The sequence below is a fragment of the Leptosomus discolor genome, chromosome 1, assembly GCF_034619465.1.
Source record: "Leptosomus discolor isolate bLepDis1 chromosome 1, bLepDis1.hap2, whole genome shotgun sequence".
Classification (NCBI taxonomy): domain Eukaryota; kingdom Metazoa; phylum Chordata; class Aves; order Leptosomiformes; family Leptosomidae; genus Leptosomus; species Leptosomus discolor.
Window position 1 is genome coordinate 163,006,730 of NC_141391.1, and position 25,382 is coordinate 163,032,111.

Genomic DNA, 25,382 nt, shown 5'->3' on the forward strand with positions numbered 1-25,382 from the left:
TGCCAGGCCCGCCTCCTGCCGCCATCCCGCCTCTTCCCGCCCCGCCGCCATCTTCGCTCCCCTCACCCGCGCGCGGCCTCCTCCCGCCGGGGGGCGCCGCCTTCCCCCGCACTGGGCCCGGGGCGCCGTATTCCGCGCCGGGGGGCGGGGTCTTCTCGCGACAGCGGGGCGGGGCCGCCGCCCGCCCTTATTCACTGCTGCCGGCGGGCGCCCTGCCCCGGGCGGCCGCCATCGCCCCGTACCGCCGCACCGCCGCTGCCATGGCGACCACCGGCGCCGAGGAGGACGCGCTGGCGCGCTACCGCTCTCCGCTGGTGTCGCGATACGCCAGCGCTGAGATGGGCTTCAACTTCAGCGAGAGGAAGAAGTTCGGCACCTGGCGCCGCCTCTGGCTCTACCTCGCCCAGGCTGAGAAGGTGACGGCGGGACGCGGCCGCTGAGGGGAGAGCGGCCCGGAGCCACCTCTGTGGCCTGTCGAGGGCTGAAGGCTGGGCCCGGGCCGGGGGGGAACTGTCGTGACGAAGCGTCTTCACGCCCCCGTCCCGCTTCGCTTCAGCGACTCTTCAGGGCTGGGGCGGGGGGGGGAGGGGGGCGGTTACCGGCGGGTGTGAGGGGTCGCTATTGGAGCAGCCGGCCGCCCATTTGCTCCGCGCCTCGCTGGTTGGGTGTCCCCCCCCGGAGCGGGAACCGGCGGGAACAGCCCGTCGTGCCTCCCCGGAGCTGCTCCTGCGAAACGCGACCGAGCAGCGGCCTGGGTCTGCGCGGGGTCAGCGGAGAAGAGTGACGGGAACAACTCTCCGGCGCCCCTTCGCGTGGTGCGGGAGGGAGGGGGCGGCGGGGGAAGTGTGCCAGCCCGGCCTAACACCAACGCAGTCCTCCGCGTACCTGTCACCTCTCAGCAAATCCCCTCTTCTCTCCTCGTACCATCCCCTTTGCACTTTGGCCTACTTAGTGAAATCAGTTTTGTAAAGGCTTTGCTAAGCAGTTCGAGGTTGTTGGGTTTTCTTTTTTGGGGGGGGGTTGCCTGCTGAGCAAACATCAGTGTCCTTCTCTAGCGCTTGGCTGTTTACTTTTCAGGAGGTGTGACTGATGAGACGGGCTCTCTTGTTCAATCAGATTGCTGTCAGTCTGAGCCACCCGGACCAGCCCACATATCTGCAGCCAGATTTTAGATAGCCCTGGTTTCTGAGATAAGTTTACTTTTGGCCAAAGCGAGCAGAACAGTTAGCCCAGAAATGCTTGTGACGCTTCTGAGAGGCTGAGTGCCACAAAAAAACCCCCCGATAGCACAAAAGATTGGTATCAATTCAGCTGTTAGGGAGCAGCAACTGAGAGTATGTTGGTATGATTGCAAGCTGTTGTGTTAGTAGAGTCTAGAGAGTTAACGTTTTTATAATGCTGTTTAAGCTAAACCTTCTTAGCTTGACTTTGGTCCCTGTTAGGGGTGTGTGCATGGCCCGTTATTACTTCTTAGCTGAGACACAGTCAATTTTTAAGATGTGCTGACTTGATTCCTTGTGACTGATAGGAAGACTGGTACGTGAAAAAGCCCTAATATGTTCCTGAAAAACAAAGAGAAAAAAAAATGAAACCACTCTGCATTCCAACAGGATAGCTTTAGCTTTCAGGCTCGTTAGTTGCCCATTTGTTTTGTACAGGGTCCTTCAGCTCCCATTTTCAGAGTACTGGGGTCATTAGGAAGCAATCCAAGTGCTGCATCTGGCTGGGGCTGTTAGTGTAAGGGCAGAGAAGCACCACGCGGGAGAAGGAACAAGCAGTGCGCCCTGTCATTAATGTGTTCCTTCTCCATTCAAGGATCAAACCACTACAGCAGCCTCATCGATAGGATGCCACGCCAAACGTGATGTTTGAGAAGATGAAGATGTAATTATACAGTTGTGTTAAAGAGGCGTCACCCTCTGAAACACCACATGCTAGGTGGTGTCACAGCTGAGATGCTGGAGTGAGCAGGCTGCAAATCTCATCTCCTGTAGGAAGTGTCAGTACCAAGAATGCATGCTTAAGGAACTTTGCATGTTCAAAGCACGGTAATTTAAATGCTGCCATAACAATTCCAGCAGAGAATCATCTGTTTTCCTTCTGTTCAAGAACGAAGTACACGACTTGCCCAATGGAAGGAAGAAGCTACTGAAAGAACCGGTGTGACACTTCTGGGTTTCCACTCCCAAGCCGTGAAGTTTGGGTTCCCCCGTCTCTTGACCCTTGCTTTCCCTCCCATTGCCACCCTAGAGTTTTGTTCACAGAAAGTAGAGACGGATCTTGCAATTTCTTGAGCACCGTTTTGTAGGGCGCAGAGGGAGACTACTATTTTTATCTGTCTCCTCGTTCCAGAGGATTTTGTCTTCTGATATCAGCCCTGGACTGAAAGAGGAAGAGTCAGCTACTTTCAGCACCTGTTAGCTCTGTCAGTGATCAGTTAGTTGTAGATATAAGCAGTTTCCATAGGTTCCTCATTGAAAATACACAGTATTCCTTTTTGGGTACCTTTTATAAAAACAAAGTAGTGAATGAACTACAGGTAATATTTACGCCAGTACTTATCCTCACTTTCAGGACATTTATATATTGCTTCTCCAATCGTCCTTATTGAAAATACGTAATATTATTTTCATTAAAAAAAAGTAATGAATGAACTATGGGCAATACTTCCTCTTGTTTTGTAGTAAATCAAAGTATTAGAAAGACCTAACCACAGGTTTTCCAAGAGTTGCAGGGAAGCAGTAAAAAAGGGGACGTGAAGTTTAGCGGTGAAGTTTTAGGTAAAGTACAGCTCCAGGCAAATGGTTTCAATATTCACCCTACTTACGGGAGAAATTTTTGAGTAGTCCACATTTTGAGTAGTCCACTTGGAATATGTGGAATAAGAACTAAAAAATTATTTCACTGGAAACTGGATTAGACAGAAAATCTTCACAGTTGGTATTTTGTTCCTTATAGCAGGCGATACCAGGAGTTTGAGATAGGAGACTCAGCAAAGCCTGTGATTAGTAAGAGCTCTGTGAACTAATCTTTTCCCAACTGACAGCAGTTAAAGTTTGGGTTAAGAGCTGAAGTTTGTGAGTTTATACCCATCCCAAAAGTCTAGTTCTTTTTTTTTTTTTTGACATAAATTCATTTGTATTATGATATTTCTATTAACACCTCATTCTTTTTAATGAATCTTGAGCTCTTGACCTAAACAATGTTATTTGAAAGTCAAGTGCAAATTTCATGGAGCTCTTCCTTCTCATAGAAGTAGCTTTGACATCCTGCAGCATCAAACTCACTAATAAAATGTTTTGCACCTGTGAAACCTGAATGTTTTCTCTCTTATAGGAGCCTGTAGTAGCCCTCAATCTATTTTTTTTCCTCCAATTTAAGTTTTGTTATTTTTCTGTCGTAGATCCTTTATTAGAGGGGCAGCCCGGTGTTCTCAGGCTGTTCGCATGAGACATTCTGCGTCATCTGCCTGCTCTGCTGTGCCCTTTAGGAATAGGGGTGAATGAACAGTCATAGTTGTTATAGTGGCACATTGAAGCATTGGAACAGCCTCAGAGCAGTGACGTCTTAAAAGCACAATCCAGAGACCGCACCAATGACCTGTAGTGCTTTGGAGAAAACCTTGTGTTCTCCCTCAGGTGGTTTTCCTACTTAGTTTTCTTAGGCAGACAGGTTTGAAGGACATTCAGTTGCTTTCTTCCTGAGGTACTGTCAATATCAGCAAAAACTCAGGGAAGGAGCTTCACGTGACGTTTGCGGATGCACGAGAACAGCGTGCCTTGTCACTGCCCTACCTTGCATGTATTCCTATGACAAGTGGTTCCTTTTCCTGGGGATTATTTCTTTCCTCTCTGTGTGGCTGTCAGTGACAGCACACTGTGGTCAGCTTTTCCCAACGGATCACGGATGTGTGAACAAGGCATGAGATTTTAGTCTTGGCACAAGAGTGTGTTGCCTGCTGAGTTGCCTCTGTGCTTTCAGGCAGTGACACGGTCTGTACCAGTACGCCTCAGAGACAGCAGCCTGGGGCCAGGTGCTTTTCCTCATTTATCTGGACACTCATGGTTGTGTATACACTTGAAGCATCACATCTTAAGTTGTGTGGGTACTGATTATCTGATGAGGACCTTGGAGACACATCTGCTTCACTTGCTGATGTCTTTTCTAGTTCCAGATTCCACATCTGCAAAACATGTTTTCAGTCAGTTTGATTCTGAACAGAACCAACTTTTGAAATACTTTGTATCCTTGAAGCTTCCTGGCTGGTGACTTCTAAGTACTAATGCACAAGACAGTAGCATTTTAATTTGGAAAAGGCAGTAATGCCAAGTTCATTCTGAGAGTTTTAAACCCTCAGTATCAGGAAAAGACATTTTTCTCAGCTTACTTAGCTTGCGCAGGTATAGAGCTGTGCAAGAGTTATATACCAGCGTGTAATTCTGTGGTTTGATATCTTACTCTGTTTTCAATTCAGCTTGCTGAAAAGGTTTAGCAAATATTTTTGAACGTGATCTAGGAGCATTTATCTCCTGCTTCCAGATCAAGTAACTGATTTCCCAAGCTTCCAGATTTAAACTGAGATGAAGTACTTTAGGACTTTTGGAAAGGTACAAACAGGTCTACCTTTCCATATGTTCTAAGCTCGCTGTTTACAGTTGTGTAGATCTAGTTGTGGTCCAAAGTTCTTCCTGACACAAGCTATCTAGTCACATGGTAGCTGCATTGTTCTTCACCCAAAGGGTAAATTTCATTAAAAGAAGTTAAAACTATACTATTTTTCTATCACTTTTCCCCATGTGTCTAATTTTTGTAGTTGTCACAGGGATGTTGTGTGATTGAAGAAAGTATGAAGCCCAAGAGGAACATCTAAGCGTGAACACTGTCCTATCCTGTTGGAAAAGGTTGGAGAACCCTAGAATGAAAACATTTGCTGTTACAGCTCTTGATTATGCCAAATGGCCAAGCTTCTGTGACGTGTCATATGGGAGTAAATTATCTAAACAACTTCTATCTCAATTTGGGTTGTCTCTTAAAGACAAAAAGAAATAGGAAGTTCTTTTCCCCTTGCAGTCACTTGGGCTTCCTATCACAGATGAGCAGATACAGGAGATGGAAGCAAATCTGGACAACATTGACTTCAAGATGGCAGCGGAGGAAGAGAAGAAGCTGCGTCACGATGTGATGGCCCATGTTCACACCTTTGCCCACTGCTGCCCAAAAGCTGCAGCCATCATTCACCTTGGAGCAACTTCCTGTTACGTAGGGGATAATACGGTAATGTCATATTTTCAGTTTCCTGCCTGCAGAACTGGGCGAAAAAAAGCTACAGTTGCTTACTTCATAGCTCTTTATAAACTTTTATTTATAAAATGGTATTAAATAGATTTTTTCAGACATTTTTGTTAGTTTTACTGTTGAAGTTAATTCCCCTTTATGGTAGCTACCCTAGGAAGGCAAGCTCCTCTTGCCTTCTTTCTTTGATATGAAGCAAGATCTGTCTGGAAACTAACTGTTCCCTAAGCTCTGCTTGCATGTTAAATATTCAAGGAGATAAGAGATCATGAGATGCAAACGCATGCAGAAGTGTGTGAACTGTCAGTTATGCCAATGGGACGAGAGTTCACTGACTTACAAAGCAAGGCCACTTTTGATATACACAGCCCGTGAGCTTTCAACTGCTGCTTGGAACCCCTGTATTAATTCAGGGTAAATAAAGCTTTTCAGTGGCCAAGGGAATGGATAAGTGCGTTAAGTGGAAAAGGAACTACCACCGTTCTACAGAACGGTAAAATGTTTGTAAAAAACCTGTCTAAAACTGAGTGCAAACTAAAGCCTGATTTCTCAGTATATATTGCTGTTCTCCCATGTCCAAGTGAGTGCAGCTTCACATCCACTTCTGTCATTTGAGAAGCTGCTGCGTAGTTAGTTTTACCTTACTCCTTTGCAAACCTGTTTGGCTTTTAGGTGGTACCGCCTTCCTTGTGACCTAGCTGTACCTCAATCTCTAAAGCAGTAAAGACGACTGCTGCCTGATCAGTCCCACTTACTTTCCTGCTGCCTTTAGCCTATAGTGCCTGCATTTTCCGCTTGGGGTGAATGATTTAGTCTCATTCCATGGGCATCCCAAGTATCTCAAAATAATTACTTATACCCAGTCAGTGGAAAAGGGTCTTCTACTGCCCAGTATGACTTCCTGTGGATAGTATAGAAGGAGCAATGATGGATCCAGCACTTTTGTCATAAGCAAGTTCACCGCAAGTTCTAGTATAAGAAAGAAAGCAGAGCTTTTATTTTAAGAAGAGGCTTTTGAGCAGACAAAGTATATTTTAATTATCCGTGTCCTCTCTGAGAGAAGCTGTCATGTCTGATCCCTCAGACATGGCCCAAACTTCCTTTCTTTGCTTCTTTCAGGATCTGATTGTCCTCCGTGATGGGTTTAACCTGCTGCTACCCAAGGTGAGAAGGTGGTTGTGCGCTGTCTCTTAGAGGTGGGCAACGCTGATGTCCTGTGGATAGCCTGTGTTTAACTTGGGTTTTCCTTAAGCCTTGCTGGGAAGTGAGGAGGAGCTGTCTGTTTGGGTTATTCTCAAGGAAGTGAACATTATCCTCCTTTACTTTCTCAAGTCTTTCCCCAAAGCTGCTTTGCTCACCATGGGAATTATAAGCAACTCCTTGTTTATCTGTGCCACAGGTAATAGTTTCAGAAAACAACTGTATTGCTTTCAGGGTCAGCTTAGGCATCCCCTTAACTATATTCCTAGGAGTGTGTCAGCATTCAAGAAGCTACATAATACAATTTTATGAGGTCAAGTATAGTGGGAATTCCAATTCCAGGAATAAAGAAAATCCTCGGGGATAGGCCAACTGCAGGATTGGGCTGGGCACGAAGACTAGACTAGTTGAGCTGAAGTCCGAACGCTTGTATCATCTCTTGCTTGAGTTTTGTAGCAAGGAAAAATCATGTGCATGCCCTGAAAAAATGAAACACGCCATATGCTACAATTAGAGGGGTGTATTCAAGGACTGCACAGTTGTTTCCCTCCCCTTTTTCTCACAATGTTGTTGTGCTTAAGCATGCTAGCTTCTGCTGTGGGGTTTGTTGGGTTTTTCTCTTATTCTACCTCTCTTCTATCCTTCCTGCATCCACCAGCTCGCAAGGGTGATCAGCCGGCTGGCCAACTTTGCTGAGAAGTATGCTGACCTGCCTACTTTGGGCTTCACTCACTACCAGTAAGTAGCTGTCAGCCTTTGCTTTCATTTTCTCGGCCGCGCTTTGGTTAAATTGACCTGCTACTGCTTCCTTTCATCCTTCTTTTTCCCGTCTCTGACGAGTCACAGTTGATACTGCTGGATGTCATTAAGACATTGTTGATGATTTAGAAAAGAAGTATGTGCCTAACTCCAGACTTGTCTCAGGAAATTGAACTGTTGCTTTGACTAGCTGTCAGCAGTTGTTTTAACACAGCTTCATAACGAGTAACTTCCTGAGGAACAGAGATGTGTATATTCTGGGCTGTTTCAAAAAGCATGACTGGGAATTGCAGTAAGCCTGTCTTCCAGTCACATTTGCTTTATGTTTCTTTTTTCTGTCAGTTAAGTTAGTTTCAGCTGCAGCATAGAAAGTTTGTTACTGGCTACCTGTTACTACATCTACATTGTCACTGTAGCTGAAGCTTTCTTCTAAAGTGATGATTGAGGATCCATCTGTTCTCATACATCCCTGTATGGGTCCCTGGGAAGAATCAGGAAGAATTTCTTCTGTTTAGCAGGATGATGCTGTTTTCTGTCTCTTGGGAAACTTACGCTTCTTGTGCAGCACTTCTCACATTGACTGTGAATAGAGTCGAGTAGAATGGAATATTTTTAGGCAGACTACTGAGTTGAAGGACAACAAGATCTGGATAGAGTTATGTTGTTGGGGTAGATTTACCTGCTGCTTCATGAATGCAGTTTGCTTTCAGAGATGTTAAACTGTACACCTAGATGTAAGCCTGGATCTTCTACCCTGGTGATACAGAGCACCAGAGGCAGGGAAATAAAGCACAGGTTTTGTCAAACTCAAGTGTCTGTCACTTTAAAATTTCTCCCAAAGGAGAGTGAGAGCATCACAGAATCACAGAGTGTTAGGGGTTGGAAGGGACCTCAAAAGATCATCTAGTCCAACCCCCCTGCCAGAGCAGGACCACCTAGAGTAGATCACACAGGAACATGTCCGAGTGGGTTTGGAATGTCTCCAGAGAAGGAGACTCCACAACCTCTCTGGGCAGCCTATTCCAGTGCTCTGCCACCCTCACAGTGAAAAAGTTTTTCCTGATGTTAAGGTGGAACCATCAGGTCAGGTCTCTGATTTATTGTCTTGCTGTATATGCCATGTCAGTTCAATCAGCTCTAGTCCTAAGTCCCTCTTCATCTACAGCTTTTTTGGGGAGTATTCTCTGGGCTCAGTTTTATCTTGGCTTTTGCAAAGAGTACAAAGGCGTATTGGAGAAGTGTGTGCAAGGCACAGTTGTAAAAAAGAAGGGAAGAGGGCGTTGATACCTCGGCCTTTTCTGTGTCCTTTGTCAGCAGGGCCTCTGCCCCGTTTATGAACAGGCCCATGTTTTCCCTAGCCTTCCCTTTTCCTGCTTACGTTCTTGCAGAGGCCTTTCTTGTTGCCTTTTGCATCCCACACCAAATTCATCCAGGTGGGCTTTGGCTTTCCTAGCCCCATCCCTGTGGTGTTGGACAGTTTCTTTGTATTCCTCCTGCATTGCCTGTCCCTGCTTCCACATCTTGGGTGCTTCCTTTTTATGTCTGAGCTTAATCAGAAGCACCTTGTTCATGTGCATGTGCTTTTTGAAATAGTATAGAGGTTGTCTTTGGAGTTCATGTGGATAATTTGACATATTTCAACTTCTAGGTTCTGCGTAATACCCTCATTTTCTCCTCAAAGCATTTGCAGGGGGACATTGTGGTTGAAGCTTGCAGATACTTATTTCAAGGTGAAGGTCTTACAAACAATGTTGGCTAACAGTGTTGTTAATTATTGCATGTTTGCCCCGAGGCTTGAGGAATGTGTTTTTATAGAGAAAAAGGAACAGTCCCTTAGAGGAGTCATTTAAAATCACAACGTGGGCGCAGATGTTTCTGCACTGAGAAATTCACGCCGGTGCTATAAGTTAGCCAGGACGCCCCATTTGCCCTGGGCTAGCAGAATTAGGGTGGGGGATGGATGCATCCCCAGTTTCTCCCACCTTCTCTCCCCTGCGGGCAGAGCCCCGGGCCGGCAGGGGGCGCCCCCCTGTGGAGTTACTGTGTGAACGGTCAATGAGCCTCATTCTCTCCCTGGTTGTTTTCAGACCTGCCCAGCTCACCACTGTGGGGAAACGCTGCTGCTTGTGGATTCAGGACTTGTGCATGGACCTGCGGAACCTGGAGCGGGCTCGGGATGACCTGCGCTTTCGGGGTGTGAAAGGCACCACCGGCACTCAAGCCAGCTTCTTGCAGCTCTTTGAGGGAGACCATAGTAAAGTAAGTCAGACAGCCCAGGGCATACTTGCAGTCTTTGCAGTTCTCCCCTCTGGAATGCTGTTCTGTTTGGGGGAACATGGAGATTCTGTCATCAAATTCACAAAGACATTGCGATGCCTCTGGGGCCCACTGACAAGGCCCTGTGTGAAAGGGAGCAGATTTTGGGGAAGGGGTGCTTCCCAACAAATACAACATTTGTTGACAGTAAACCAAGAAAAGCAAAGGATCCTTTTTGTTGTTGCTGACTTTCCTGAGTTGTTGCATTCTGAGCTCTGTTTGTTTTGTTTTTTTCTTCACCCTGAGGTTGAAGAGCTGGACAGATTAGTGACTGCAAAGGCAGGATTTAAGCGGTATGTAACAAGCCTAGATTTAGTCACCTAGATTTGCTGTTAGCAAAGTGTGACTCCTGCTGTCCATCTTGACCCAGATTCCCCTAGCTGCCAAACTGACATCTGTGCTGCTATCAGCTTATCTCCCTTTGCCATCTTCCATTCCCAGTTGCAGCTTCCTGCAGGAAACTTCACCTCCTAAATAGGCCACTTCTACTTGTCTCCCTGTCAAAGCACGGCTGTCCATTTTCCCCGTGCTTTTCTCTCTCCCGTCTGCATGCTGCCCAAAATTGACAGCCGGGATCTAAAGCTGTTCTTGTCAGGGCAGAATGACAGCCCTCCGCTTTAAGAGCCACGTCACTCATGGCTCACTGTCTTGCGGTACAGTTGTGTCTGTCTGGAACACTCAACTCCTGTGCTTATTTGTAGGGCTTACATGGTCACAGGGCAGACCTACAGTCGCAAGGTGGATATCGAAGTCCTGTCTGTGCTATCCAGTCTTGGGGCATCTATACACAAGGTGAGTGCCCTATTTGTACACATTGGGAAGAGGGGGAAACATTTTAGATCTTGCAGGGAAGGGGCTCGTGGCGCAGAACGCTGTTCTCATGAAATATTGTTCCTTGGTCATCTGTTCTCTTTGTGATCATGTAAATTCCCTACTGGGTACGTGTCTAGTAATCAAACCGCAAAGATCTTAAGACCAGTGGCAAATAAAGCAAGTTTACTGAGCAGATTCTAAGATGGGTTAACAAACCCCACGCTAGATATTCGTCTAAGCTATGTTAAATTGATCCAATTAGAGTAAATGTCTCTCTTAGTGGAGTATGAGTTTTTAAATTTCACCGTTTGCTTCTAGTTAATTGCTGCTCTGATAATGGTGTTGTTCTCTCTGTCCTTGTGGATTCTTTTCATTGATTTATTTCTGTTTCCTCCCTCCTCCTGCTTCTTGGGCTAAAGTGATCTGTGGTATTTTCTTCTGGTTTAATTTTGTAGGCTGGCTGGTTCAGTGAGCACACATTATCTGTGTTTGCAAATCACTGTGTAATTTTGTTATGCATTTTCACTGTTCCCTCCTGGTATCTCTTCCATTCCCTGCAAACATTTGCCCTTCTTGGAGTCCCATTCTATTCTGGTACAGCGAACACCTTTTTTTCCTTATGCTTTCTTGACTAGGATTCTTAGGCCAGGAAGTACAATTACAGTGTCAGTTTTCCTGTCAAAATTTTCAGTGTGTCCCCAATTTACTTCTCAGACACAGATGCAAACACTGCTCCAAGAACACTAACCGGAGTGTATATTGGTGTGTGTTAGCTTGGTTCTGTTTGTTAATTTCTTGGGCTTTTTTCTAGATTTGTACTGACATCCGTCTTTTGGCCAACCTGAAGGAGATAGAGGAGCCTTTTGAGAAAGACCAGATTGGTAAGGGAAGGGAGACGTTTCTTGAACTGATGTATGTATCATGTCATTTATGTTGATGCAGACTTTCAAGCAAACTTTGAAATATCACTGGCAGAAGTTGCTTTAAATTAACTGAGGTTTGACATTGTTAGTATTTTGGGTCCTTATTAAAGGAAAAAAAATGCACTTTACCCAAAGGTTTCTGGATATTAAGTAATTAAAATCAGATCTCTATTTCTGCACTTCCTGGGTTTGGGGGGAGAGCAGAAGCAGTCATATCTTCCGCACAGAGGAAGACTTGGGTCTGAGGAGTACTTACTGTTTTGCATTCCTCATGAAGCTAAGTGGAGCTGTAGGTTTTCAGCTTGACTCAGCATTTTGGTCTTTATGAACAGACACATTTGGAGCAATGAAACTAGGCTGGACCCTTGCCAGAAGAATACGAATGATGTGATTCTGACATTGTAGAAGGGGAGGCTCTTGGCCGGAAGAAGGTTCAGGCAGGCACCCTAAATACTTGCATAGGGTTGAATTAGCAAATTAAGCCTTAGTCATATTTGTTACTTGAATCATTCTATATTCTATGGTTCGTTTTGATACCCATTCAGGAGAGCAACAGGCAGCAGCATAAGTATCTGACTTTAAAGGACAACGAGCAGATGGGGTCTTGAATGCTGCTAAAGTTGCCATGGGCATCCTAGAGAGATGGTGCTAAATACTGGATTGAAAATTAAGTCTGTTGTTCTTTTTATGTGGTCGTATTTCTTCTGTTTTGCAGAATTGCAAAATGTCTTCTCATTTTTTTACTCCTCACATTTGGATGTTTCTAATCTGAAGGGGAAGTGTGGTGGTGTCATTTTCTCTATTTTCATTTTGTCCTTAGAAAATCCTCAAGTTTTGAGGCTTTAGTCAAAAACACGATTCCTGACACATTTTTCTTATCCGGGGGAGGACCTTCATCTCTTCTTCCTGAATGCACTACTTCTATGTCCTGTTTCCATCACTCTGTCTCCTTTCACAGGTTCAAGTGCTATGCCTTACAAGAGGAATCCAATGCGTTCAGAACGGTGCTGCAGCCTGGCTCGACACCTGATGACTCTGGTGCTGGATCCCCTCCAAACAGCCTCTGTGCAGTGGTTTGAGCGAACGTTGGATGACAGTGCCAACAGGTTGGTTTAGATCGCGCAGTGCAGCAGTTTCAGAAGGTCTTGTGCAAGAAGGTTTTTTGATGTATTTAGAAAATACTATTTTTAAACTAAAACCACAAGTTACCACCTTGATGAAAAGCAGTCTCATTAGAATCTTAAAGACTACAAACTGGTTTCCTCTCTAATATCAGATGAAAACTGTTAGGTTTTTTATTATCAAGATGATCTGCAAAGTAAACCAGCAGAGAGAGGGAGGGATGCAGAAGCCATGGTAATAAATTGCTCTCGTAGTCTTCCTGTTTCAACAGCATACTATAGCAGTTCTTATATTTCTCAAATTTTCCTCCCTGTCCATTTTGAACATGCTTTTTGACCCTGCTCCTTTTCACTTATTAAAGAATAATTCAGCATATTATCTGTAATCCCTTAACCCTCCAAATAATCTAAAGAAACTTATTTTCATCTCTTTACAAAGTGTTGGTCTTCACAAGAAGTTGTTCAGAGAAAGAGCACAAACATTATTCTTTTAAGTAATGCTTCATGAAAACCTGTGTGGGTCTTTTAGATACTGGTCAGCAGACTTTGCTTTGTTTTCTGATTCTTCATTATGACTATTTTGAGATGTGCAAAAGTTATCTGTAATTCTTTTCAAGTAAATTGTAGCAATTAAATTCAGTGCTTCCATCTTCCAGTTAGTACTAAATTTGCATAAAGCTCATCTTTACCTTTGAAACATTTTCATTTCAAAGTAGTCTTCTGATGCTGAATTTGATCTCCTAGAATCTTTGAAACTTAGAAATCTTAGAATCCTAGAATCTTAGAATCTTAGAAATCTTTAGATTTCTAAGATACGGGGCTTGTGGAACAATGAACAATAGCAATTTTGGCTGTAGACTAGTGGTCAGATTGTTGATGAGAATGTTACTTTAAAAATGTCTCCATAAACATAATGTCTGCTTAAAATATCATGAAAGCATAGATCATCTTCTCCCAAAAGGACTTTACTGCACAGCTGCTAGTCTTGTTAAGAAAAGAGTTGCGTAGGCAGCAGAAAACTCTAAATCTAAGAAATTGGATACTGGTTGACATGGTGTGTTGTATTTCCCAATAGCTAGCAAGTGTTGAGAGATGTACTGGAATGTTTCGCATTTTATTTTCACCTCCTCTAACAGACAGGGTCATTTGTCCACTTCTTAATCCAATAAAAAATGCTGTGCCTTGGATTTTTCTTTTGTTAAAACTATAGTGTTTTGAAGGGAGAGCAAGCCAGAGAAAATACAATCAACCTACAAAACAGCAACGTCCTTTTGAAGGCAGTGTGATAGAATTGGCGGCCTTAAATGTACACAAGGTTCAAGTACTAGTATATTTTAAAAGATTGCAGTTTAGAATGTCAAGTAGAGTTTAGAATATCAAACATACAGATCTTGTATAATTACACACTCAAGCTGATAGATGATGTGTGAAATTACTTCTAAAGGAATACTATTTTTTGGCAGAAAAAGTTATTGTTGGCTTATTTGATTTGCCATATTTTGTGAAAAAAATTGGTTAAGGTATTTGTGCTATTTACTAGCAAAGAGTAGGATAAAATGTTTTGTTTTAAACTCTTTTTGTGCAACGTCTGTTTCAAGAATAGTGTAATTCTTGGGTACAGATAGCAAAATGATTATAGCTCCTGGCTATTGTAATACTCTGCAGACAGCCAGGCAGTGCTGTCACAGATGGATGATGCTGTAATTGCTGCGCTGTGACAGAGCCTTTTGCCTGATACAGCTCAGTACCCCCTGCTCCTCTCCTTTTCCTCCTTTCCTTTTTGTCATTCTTTTTTGTCAGGAGCCTCCTTTGTGACCAGGAGCTGATCTCTTGGAGCAAGCCCCCACCAAATGCATGGATCACTTTGAAAGTTCCCCACGAAGCACAGCCAGGCACAGAATGACAGCGCAGCATGTCTTACTCCTGGAGAGTAGGCTCAACAGACAGGGCAACACAGAACACAGGAGAAGATAGTCTCATGTGTTTGCTCGCTCTGTAAATAACTCTCCTCTTTCCTGGCTGTGTAATCATTGAATTATCTTGGAGCTTTCTATGTGCACCTTCACCCTTTCTCTTCCTCTCTCTCCCTTTCTCTACTGATGAAAAAAAACCCCGAAACTCCCCAGTTTGAGAGCTACTGCTACCAGATGTTCTTTAGCTTTCCTGGTTGTGACCTTTAAGCAACAAGAAGCACCTCTAAGGAGAACAGTTCCAGCTGTAGGGCCACAGTAATGCTATTTACAGAATTATTTACAGAAGCTAAGTCTGGATCTGAGGTAGACTGGAACATGGCCTTTATCGCTAACTGGGGCCCTGGGTATGTGTGTTTCATAGGCGCGTGTGTCTGGCTGAGGCTTTCCTCACAGCTGACATCATTCTGAGTACACTGCAGAATATCTCCGAGGGACTTGTGGTATACCCAAAGGTAAAGCAGGAGATAATGTGTGCAGTGTTGCATCCTTGATAATGCTGCAGCTTTGCCAAAGTGTATGAAAATCCTCCCGCTCAAAGGATTACATTTTTATCTGTTAATTCAAACGATTTCTGAATTTTGCTCTCCATTCTCACTATATTCTCACTGTTTGCAGGACAGATATGAAAGGGTACTTGTGAAGACAAAATGTAGTAGATTAAAAATTTCTCAAAAAGGATAGTTTTCCCTGAACTACATGATGGATCTGTAGAACTTGCCACCAAAAGATACTGTCAAAGCAGATCTCGTACAGTCCTGTAGCTTACCTACAGGTTAAAAATAAATCATTGTATATCTTTTCCACAGTAATGTCCCTTACAAGGTATAGATTCTAAGTATTATCATCTTCAATACTTGGATTTCCATAGCCAAAAAGAGAAATTATTTTTGCATCATTGTCCAGTCCTGGAGATTCAAAGGAGAGGAAAACGTCACTGGGAGTCCCACTTGTCTACAGAATTGCTATAATGCTGTTTCTTTTTTCTCTTTTGTTTGTTTTGTTTAAGGTGATTGAGAGGAGGATCCGGCAGGAGCTGCCATTCATGGCCACAGAGAATATAATCATGGCGATGGTGAAAGCAGGGGGCAACCGTCAGGTACAAATGCAGTCAGAAATACCTTTGTTCACTGCCTGGCATTTCACTCCTGAGAAACAGAAGTACCTGGGCTCCTGTCCTGACCATCTCGCCTTTCTTTGTTCTCCACCTACTCCCACAGAGTTATTCATGTTACACTGGTGCTGCAAAGCCAGACTGCTCTCTGAGGAGAGAGCCGTTGCGGAGATCTGTATTTACTGTTAGGAACACTGTGTGTTTGAGCTCATCTGGCTGGCTGTGCTGGAGAAGAGGGAGACCTATTTTTATATTAGATACTAGTAGGCGTTTTCATTTTGTAAATGTTTGAAGGAACTTGAAACACAGGCCAAGCTTATTTAAATGGAACGTGTTGGCAGTCGGCTACCTTATAAATTAAAAGTGAATCAGTGCTGTTAACGAAAAAGCAAATAAGACCATTCTGAACCATTCATCTGTGTGTCACTCTTCCCTAATTCAGTATAGTGCTTTTTTATTATTAACTTTGTTTATGGTCCTTCATTCAGTTTTCTGTGTTCAAGCAGATTGAAATTAAATGCTTTCCTTAGTAAATAAATCCAGACACAATTAGATCGTATTTCCTTATCAATTAATGTCACAATTCAGTTTAATACTGATAATCAAATTTACACCTTAGTAAAACAGCTTATTTTCACTTTAGGTAGTCATTTGTCCTTCTATGATTATTTCCACATCAGGGACAGAGAAGTTAAACTTGCAAGATAGTAATAGCAAAAGGGCTTGCTAGAAGCTTTGTGTAGGATATGTGGTTCTAGTTCTCTGAAACACTCCTGGCAACTCACCCGTGATGTTAGTCAGGAAAAATCCTTTTTCCTTTTCTTCTTTTTTTTTTTTCCTCATGTGTCTCTGATGTTTGTCGCTGGGTCAGTCAGTAAGCTTCCTAACTAAACTTACAAAGGGTCACATCATGTGGATAAGTTTCATTATCTTTTGAGCTGGTTCTCTTTCTGAAGTATCCCGTACTTGCCTAAACAGCCCTCTCCATTTTGATTAGATTGAAGAGTGAATTTCGTTTGTGTTTGTTATTGGCCTGCTTTCTTTCTGCTGCTGTAGAGCTCAGTTCACTTACAAAATCTGTTCTTACTCACATTAGTATGTTCTGTTTTCATGTGCTGGGAACTCCGGAAAAGCACGTTTTCTACGCTTTCCCACCTCATAGCATAGAAACTCACTTCCTTTCCCCACCACTGAACAGCTCCCTCCCCTAAACATCCAGAAGACAGATCTGTTCACCTGAGGCAGGTCAGTGCTGGAGCAAGATGGCCTTTGGATGGAGGGAACAAAGAACAGGAGATCATTTTCCTCCTAATTGAAGATAGATCAAGGATAATACATGTGAGGAGAAGATTCTTACATGGCTGTAAATGCAGCCACGTGACTATTTTAGGGCCAGCGTGGCAGCATTTGATTTTGCAGGTGGCCCCCGACTACAGTTGGGTTCCCTTTTTTTTTTTACAGATCAATTCCACAGGAAATCAAGGGATTAGGAAGTGTTTCAGAAAAATCGTTATAAGGGTTTGCCAGTCTTAGTGTCATGTGAGGGTTGTTTGGGAGAGAATGTCTTAAGGCCCTCAGGTTTGTAGGCTTTTTGTTTTCCCTTCGGGCTGTCCTTATGTAAGCCATGGTTCACATAGCCTCGCTGCTCATCGGGTTAGACTGGTTCTTTTCGCTTCTCCCTTTTCCAAACCTGTAGACGTTTTACATTGTTATGCTGCCAAGATGTTCCATACAGGGGATGACCAGTGGTGAGTGAGGAATTCCTTTATTACAGTTTGTAGAATATTTTGGGAACAGCTACTATAGTGTATCTTTGGAAAAATCATGGAAGCAGGGACTAGAACAACTGAAAAAAAATCCTATAGTGACTCCTAAGAGTATTTGGAGAGTTTGAGAAAGTGTAAAGGATTCCAGTGTCGTAAGTTTGTGGTATAATTGAACAGGGAATGTATGTGTCATTCAGACTGTTTAGCCTCAAAGGGCAGATGTAGAAGGATGAAGAAAATCTTTTTTTAATGTAGTGCTATGTGAGATACTGCAATCCAAGCTGTGTCTCACATTTATGCTGTTCAGTGCAGTACGCTTTGATGTTTCCCCCTCCCGCACAAGTTAGCGGGTTGAACATGTGCTGTCAGTAGCAATGGAATGACTTTTTTCTTTTCCTTTCCTCTTCCCCCTGCTCCTACAGGATTGCCACGAGAAGATTCGTGTTCTCTCCCAGCAAGCAGCTGCTGTTGTGAAACAGGAAGGGGGAGATAATGACTTCATTGCCCGTGTCCGCGCTGATCCGTACTTCAGCCCTATCCATAAGCAACTTGAAAGCCTGTTGGATCCCTCCTCCTTCACTGGACGTGCTCCTCAGCAGGTAAAGTAGTGGAAAGAGGCTACAGGTGTTACAGGTTGTAATGCAATGAGTTGTTTCATCCTGCATCCTCTCGTGTGCCAGACAGTGTAATATTGTGTACTTCTGCCCAAACTACTGAGGCAGACACGTTTCTCTTTTGTTTTCTTTGGCTGCCTTGTCTTTACTTGTGTGTGGGCTTCACATTTTTGACCCTGGATATATCAGACTGCTAGGTGTCTCTGTGAAACAGAGACCCCAGTGAGACAAGCAGGTGTGAACCGGGAGGAGAAAGGGACCTTTTCTTATGCTAATTTTCTTTTTCCCATCTTTCTTGAACAGGTGGCAAAGTTCCTGAAGGAGGAGGTTCGACCAGCGCTGATTCCATACCAAAGCGAGATGGGTGGGAAAATTGAGCTGGCGCTTTAAGTGTACCCTGCAAAGGTGTGTGGGTACCGGAAGATAATAAAAGCTTTATTGAACCAGGTCTGTTTACTGTGTCACGTTATTTTGGTTCCCTACAGTACATTTAACCCCCCCGAGCTTGCCGCCACCTTGATTCCAGATGGGCTTTTCATTCTTTGTCTGCTGTTTAATCAAGCCTCCATCTATTGTGTGCTCAGTTACTGAGAAACACTTGATGGTGACAAGGTAACTTTATCACAGTACCTTTCATTGGCCCCTTATAGAGCACTGCCAGCTGTTGAAAGAGCAATGCCAGGTGCTCCCTGACGTTCATGTATGACCTGTGAAGAGCAGGGGTAAGGGGAGCTGAGCCCACTCCCATTTCCATCTTACTCATCTGCTCTTAAACTTTCTCCACAGGTGTCTCAAAAGATGATAGAAGGTTGTCCTGGCTTTCGGAGTGCTGTGATTTGGGGAGCAAATAGGCCAAGAAGTTAGGAATAATGAAAGGGAGAGCCCATGGAACTTCTTGGGTCATCAGACTGGTGGTCCTTCAGTGCTCCTTTGCTGGTTTGATACTGTACCTGTGGCTCCGTAGTTTCTGAAAATCGTATTTACAGGTGTGGGTTAGGAACCCGCCGTTGTGATTTACTTTTCCAGGTCCTTTGCTGTAGGTAAATGGCAGGTAGTCTCTGGCATGTGAAAGTCATTCTTTACTGCAGGTAAGTTTTGTCTGATAAGGAAAGAAAAAAAGGTGTAGGAATTCATTGGATGCCAGAGAAATTAAAGAGCTTTGGTCTCATTTCTGACCCTGGATGTTCTGTTTGTAATGTCTGTGCTTTACTGGATATTCAGTACTGGACTCGGTACTCTTCGGCCTTTGACCTAAACTGGAATAATTCCCTTGCCTCTTTTTCCAGTGTTGTTACATTACAACCCATTTCTTTTGCTTGAGAGCAATAAAAAGCTCCCTCTTACCTCTGTTATTTATTCAGAGCCTCAGAGATGACATGATCAGAATTACTTTCTTCTTTTTTCAAGTGCGATTGCTGGAGCGAATTAAGAAAAGCAGAACTAATTGAAAGAAGCTACCTGCTCTCCTTGAGGCCATCATTGTTTAAAGAGGATTTCAAAATACTGTATGTTTTAATGAGGCTTTTCTATATTAAGTAGTTGGAGAAGTGGGAAGCTTCCAGCTGTGATCTCCCCTCCTCTAGATTGCTCTGGCTTTACCTTGCCTCTAGACTATGGCGTTCAAAATATCTCAAACATTTGTGAGTTTTATGGTGTTTAAAACATTTTGCCTGCTCATGCTATTTAACATTTAATTAGCCATCTGTTTGAAAAGGACAACTAATTGAACACTGGTAAGTTTCAAACTATTCCTCAAATGAATAGCCAAGAAAGAGAACAGATAGATGCGGAAGAATTCCTTTTTTGGTCCTCTTCCCTCCTTCTTTCTGGGATTAAAAAACCCCCAAACAACCCTGTGCAGAGAAGAGGAACAGCTAACGTATCTTTTCTCATCTGGAAATAAATCTTTGTGCTAGGTAGAGGCTGCCAGCTGTGAGGCATTGGACTTGGTTTTCCTGGAAATTTTTAAAAGAATTAACACTGACACAGGGAAGATGTTACCCTCCTAGAAAACTAGCATGATCAATACTTTTGGAGGCTTCTTTCCCTGTACTCGGCACTGGCGAGGCCACACCTCGAATCCTGTGTGCAGTTTTGGGCCCCTCACTACAAGAAGGACACTGAGGTGCTGGAGCGTGTCCAGAGAAGGGGAGTGAAGTTGGTGAGGGGTCTGGAGAACAGGTCTTGTGAGGAGCGGCTGAGGGAACTGGGGTTGTTTAGTCTGGAGAAGAGGAGGCTGAAGGGAGACCTTAAGACCCTCTATAACTACCTGAAAGGAGATTGCAGTGAGGTGGGTGTTGGTCTCTCCTCCCAAATAACAAGGATAGGATGAGAGGAAACGGCCTGAAGTTGCACCGGGAGAGGTTTAAGTTGGACATTAGGAAAAACTTCTTCATCAAGGGGGTTGTCAAGCATTGGAGCAGGCTGCCCAGGGAAGTGGTTGAGTCACATCTCTGGAGGTATTTAAGACGTGTAGATGTGTTGCTTAGGGACATGGTTTAGCGGTGGGCTTGGCAGTGCTGGGTTAACAGTTGGACCCGATGACCTTAAGAGTCTTTTCCAACTTAATGATTCTGTGATTCTATTCTACTCCTCTTCGGAAGAGCTTGGTTTGGCACCTCGCTTTCTTTTTTCCAGTGGAGTTGGAAAAGGCACCAGTCAGAGTTGTTGTTCCCCCCTCTCCTTGGTTGTTGGAGTAAGTCACCCAGAAGTGCTTCAGGAGCAGCTCTTCGCCAATTTGCGAGGCCAGATCGCCCCTCCGGTTCATTCTGGTACCTATCCCCGCGCCTGTGTCTGCAACAGACGCGACCAGTAAAGCGGCAGTGGGTCTGGGCCCTGCTTGGAGGGGAAATTAATCTAGACCTGAACGGTGGCAAAGAACCGAGCAGCTTCTCCTGCTGCTGCCTCCTCCGAGGCTGGTACGGGGGCCAAGCGCCGCCACCCGAACTGCGATTCCCACGGCTTCGTGCCACCTCTACCGCGTTAAGGAGCTGGAGGAGCCGCCAGCGTTGCTCCACGCACCGTCTCCGAGGGACCCCTTTACGCCGCCCCCCGCGCTCTCGGTACCGTGTGGCCGCGGCCTACAGCCCCCACAGAGCCCCGCGCCGCCGCCCGGATGCCGCGCATGCGCGCCGCGCCGCCCTCCAGAGCGGCGTGTCGGGCCGCCGGGTCGGGGTCGGGCTCCCGCCCTGCGGGGACAGCGCGGCGGCGGCGGCGGCGGCGCCGCTGACGGGAGACGGTGAGTGCCGGCGGGGCTGTCACGTCCGAGCCGGGGGTGGCGGGCAGCGGGGGGGTCTGCCCGCGGGCAGGAGCGCTCGGCGGGCCGCCCCTCTCCCTGCGGGGCTGTCAGCCCCGCTCCCCGCCCCGCGACGGTCGGGCTTCTCAGCAATGGTCGCGCCACCTGTGAGGCGCCCCCGCACACGCCTCACCCGGCACCCCACCCCTCCGCTACACCCCTGCGGTGTCCCTCGGGCAGAGAGAGGGGACACTAAAGGCACTGGGGCGGCCCTGGGCTGTGTGTGGGGCGGGGGGTGCGCGGCCGCGTCTCCGCTCCCGGCCCCTTCGCGGGCGGGGGGGGAAGAGAGGGACACCACCCCCCCCTCCCCTCCCCTCCCCTCCCCAGCCGCTGGGCAGGCTCCCGCTCACCTGCTGCTCTGACGCAGGGTCTGGGCTCCGGCGAGTGAGTCATGTCGTGCACAGCTTCTTCGTCAGGCTCGGCTGGGGCACGTTCTCCCCGTGGGCGTGCTCTGCCTGCCCCCCGCTTCCCCCAGGCTTTGCTCCATCGCCCCCCGGGATATGCCTCTCCCGTAACCTGCCTTTTCTTCTCTCCGTGGCTGCGGCTCTCAGGTGGTCTCCTCCGTCCAGCTCTGCCAGCCTCGTTTGTCCTCCGCGCCTGCGTCTTTTTGGAGGTGCCCAGAGGAGAGACAGGCTGTCTCTCCTGTCTGGCTGGGGGAGAAGGAACAGTCACGAAACGGAGATACAAATATGGCAGTATCCTGTAGGCAGTGGGCATAAACAGGCATGCTGCAGGCCCTGTGGTTGTCAGCTGTAATAAATGTTAGGAGGAAGTTGGGAGACAAATGTAATTCTTCGTACCTGGTGATGTAAATTCAAAGGAGTGAAGAAGTGCTGTGACGCGGATTTAAATCTCTTTGCAGGTGTTGGCTGTGGTCTCTGGATCAGCTGGTGTCTCTTCACAGAGCTGGTAAGGGTGGGACAGCAGAATTTTCTTCCCTGTGTCTGCTTTTCTTCCTAATTTTTCAAGGGGTGTCTGAATTTAGGCAGGTACTTTCCTTCTAAACAAGTAGATTGCAGTGTTGGTGTGGGGGGTTTTATGTGGTGTCATAGCTTCCTACTTCATGATGTCTCAGCCTTACTCTGTATGGCTTGTTGTGATGTTTGGGGGCGGGGGGGGGGGGGCGGTGGGAATAAAGTAGTAAAAGTGCCTTGAGGAAATGGAGGATCCTTTAGTGCCAATAGATGGGAGAGAGAAGCAGTCTTGCTAGAATTAAGAACAGTAGGTGTTCAGTACTGAAAGGCTGGATCTTAAAATCGCTCAAGAAGGAACTACCAGCCTAGCAGGAGTGGGGCACTGCTGTGCTTTTGCCGAGATGTTGATCGGAATACAGTTGCTTGCTGGATAATCTGAATTCTAGAGTAGTTTTTCAGCTGCTGCAGAGTCTGGAGTGGTGTGCTGGAAAGAAACATTCACTGGGATGAAGATCTATTTCATTATGTATTTCTGGATCTGCACGCTATGTGTGTGCCTTTCCCTACAGAGGAACAAAGGTTGGATTCCTACCCTGGAGAATTCATGAAGTAAAAAGGAAGGAAGGGTGTTAGAAGTAGAGGCATGACATGTAATTAAAGAGGTCAGGGTGGGGACTGGTTGTGTCATGTTAATATAACGTTATGTTAATTTTGTATTTAACAGATTAGAGTGACAAGTGCCACCTTCCTTAATTCCTGCTTAGGATAAGGTTTTGAATATGTGTCTTGGTAACTTCAGGGACATGTCATTCACAGTGACTCTTCCTCTGAAGAAGGGCGAAGGGAATCCATGAGGAGCAGCAGAGGGGAGTCTCATATTTCTGGAGGAAGTGCACTGGTCAGGGGATGGTAGGGTTAACATCAGCTAATGAGGTGAGGGAAGTACTGGACACCTGCTCAGGACTGAAATGATTCTCCAATTTTGGGGTCTCTGCTAATGTCACTTAGGTTTTTCATCTTTACTGTGCTTTTAACCGTTTGTTTACTTCCCTGCAAAATGGTGTCTTTTGCAAATATCAGTGTTCTAAAGGACCTTGATGATCTTAAAAGATAGACAATAATAAAAATATTTAGCTTTTAAAAGTCAACGTCTTTTACCTGAGGTGGCATGGTAACAGTAGAGATTATTGGTTAAGGGATCTGTATGAAATAAGCTGCCAGTCTCAGTCCCATTTTTAGTGAATTGGTTTGTGTGTTGCAAAATTGCTTACCATGTTTGGTATTCTTTAACAAAGGAATTGGTGAGTTCACCCCTCCCAGGTGATACCACATTTGAGGTGGTAACTGTTTTGGAAATGATTGGGATGATGTCTGCCTTCCTGGGTGTTAATTACAAACTTCTCACCAAAACATGAGAAGGAAAGAAAACTTTAGAAAAATAAATCCTGAGCGGTATTGCAACTTTATCTTCAGTGATAAAGGTGAGGCACCTTATATTTTTTTGGTGTATGTCGTCCTACAGCTCTTCTAGCTAAGTCAGTGGTGATCCTAGATGGTGATTGGGATCACACTGGTGATCCTAAATCCTGTGCTGTCTCAGATGGATAGGGTATAGAGATTTTGCAATTGTCGAGTAAGATGAGGTAGACAAATAGCTTCATTGTATGTCATGAGTGCAGTGTCTCAGATGTCCCTCGGGAGATGGAGAGGTGTTGGCGCTTCAGGTTTGTATCCTCAGCAACACAAAGACTTGTTTAAACTTCTTCCCATGCCACCTTTTGTCACACCGTCAAGATTTTAGATGCGTAAAGCTTGCACAGGGTGTGTATCTGGGAGCGCTGGGGAGATCTCACTTGTCAGCTGTGTTACTGTTGACAGCAGGTAGGGAAGAGAAGGATGTTGTTGTGCCACAGTTGTTTTGTCTCTGAAGAAGTCTCAGCTTTTTTTAAACTGGAGTGCAACAAGTTGTATTTGTAACAGAGCAATTCTGTTTCTGGCTTAAGTTAAAAAAAAACCCTAGGAGAAATGAAACCACGGTTGTTTTATGAGCTAGGAAGAAAGAAGATAGCATATTGGTATTAGTATGACTGTGAGAACTATTGTCACTGCCCAGTCAGTGCAGTATTTCTTGGCTGGGAAGTACCTGATGATTCAGAGATGAGAGAAAATGTCCATAACCCGACAGCCCTTTTGTTCTGGAGACAAAATCTTCCTGATCCCCAGAAACAGGAAATATATTTAATGTTTGAAATTTCTCTCAAGGGGGTTGTCTTGTTTTGTTACAAATGTTAATGATCATTGTATGTTTTGCTTTTTTTTTTTTTTTCCCTGAGTTATCTGTGCCTATAAACTTCTGCAGGAGCAAGATTTAAGTAGTCTAACATGACATGCTAGATAAGAGCTTTGCAAACAGTCCTGAGAACTGTTTTGAGTGTTACTAGCCTCTTGAGAAAGTTGAGCTCTGGAAAGACAGGGCCCTGAAGGAGAAAAAACTTGAGTGCTGTGGCATATACTTTCCTTAAAAAGCTATTTGCTGGAGCCAGATGAAGTGAGACCTGCTTAAGAGTCCTGCTATGTGAATCTGACAGGTTTTTTGCTTTTAGTATCAACTAGAGCAATAGTGATACAACAGAGCTACAGGAGTGTGACCTGAATCTAGCCTTTCTTGCGCCTCACCGGGAGAATGCCAAACCCTGACAGCTAAAGCTTTGCAGATCCTTCAGAGGCCACATCAAGGAAGAGACATTCTTCAGGCTGTTGTTCCTTTGTCACTGGGAACAGTAGGATGAGACCAGCTTGAGAATCACCTGAAAGGCTCTGGCGGTGATGGAGAGAGCCTTGGATGGCACCACTTGTCAATGCTCAGGGCAGGAGCATCATATAAAAGACATGATAATATTTGCCTTTACGTGACTGCCAGTAGTGTCTTTCAACCTTTATTTGATTGGTATAACCCCACGTCTGTAACAGAAATGTTTTCTTTCAAACTTCTGTCTAGCAAATGAAACTGGACAGTTGCCATTGCCTTCCACAGACATCTTACAAGTAGTTTGCAGACTTGCAGAAGTTCATGGATCAGAAGGTAAAAACCACTTGTGGAGAGTTTTTAGGAAAATGAGTTTCTGTAGAGTTCTGCAGAAGTGCCCTGGTCCTGTACCATCCTTATTTGGGTGAAATTTTATGCGTTTATTGCGCAGAAATTGACTGTCATGGAAGAGATGCTTGGGGCCCCCTTAGGCAGTAATCAGAAACCTTTGGATTATATTTGTGTAGCAGTGTTTAGTG

At 45.1% G+C, this 25,382-nt stretch overlaps 1 protein-coding gene across 3 annotated transcripts; it reads left to right on the forward strand.

The window, feature by feature from the left end:
* The first annotated feature begins 260 nt into the window (after positions 1–260).
* Positions 261–18,292, forward strand: ADSL (adenylosuccinate lyase). 3 transcript variants are annotated; one of them, XM_086469371.1, is made up of 13 exons: positions 261–416; positions 5,071–5,274; positions 6,412–6,456; positions 7,151–7,230; positions 9,339–9,510; positions 9,814–9,860; positions 10,269–10,359; positions 11,192–11,261; positions 12,262–12,409; positions 14,759–14,849; positions 15,404–15,493; positions 17,697–17,873; positions 18,192–18,292. In XM_086469371.1, exons 1-13 carry the CDS (start codon positions 261–263, stop codon positions 18,276–18,278), a joined length of 1,458 nt encoding a protein of 485 aa, XP_086325497.1. In that variant the 3' UTR covers positions 18,279–18,292. The 3 variants fall into 3 exon arrangements, with proteins under 3 accessions (XP_086325497.1, XP_086325510.1, XP_086325503.1); XM_086469384.1 differs by lacking the exon at positions 17,697–17,873 and having other exon boundaries at positions 381–416; XM_086469377.1 differs by lacking the exon at positions 6,412–6,456 and having other exon boundaries at positions 382–416.
* Positions 18,293–25,382: the final 7,090 nt, after the last annotated feature.

Bases quoted from the DNA above. Each gene is read 5' to 3' on its own strand.
- ADSL (XM_086469371.1), top strand. From the start codon at position 261: ATGGCGACCACCGGCGCCGAGGAGGACGCGCTGGCGCGCTACCGCTCT. The intron at 5,275-6,411 runs GTAATGTCATAT...TGCTTCTTTCAG, and splicing joins GTTACGTAGGGGATAATACG to GATCTGATTGTCCTCCGTGA. The intron at 7,231-9,338 runs GTAAGTAGCTGT...GGTTGTTTTCAG, and splicing joins TTGGGCTTCACTCACTACCA to ACCTGCCCAGCTCACCACTG.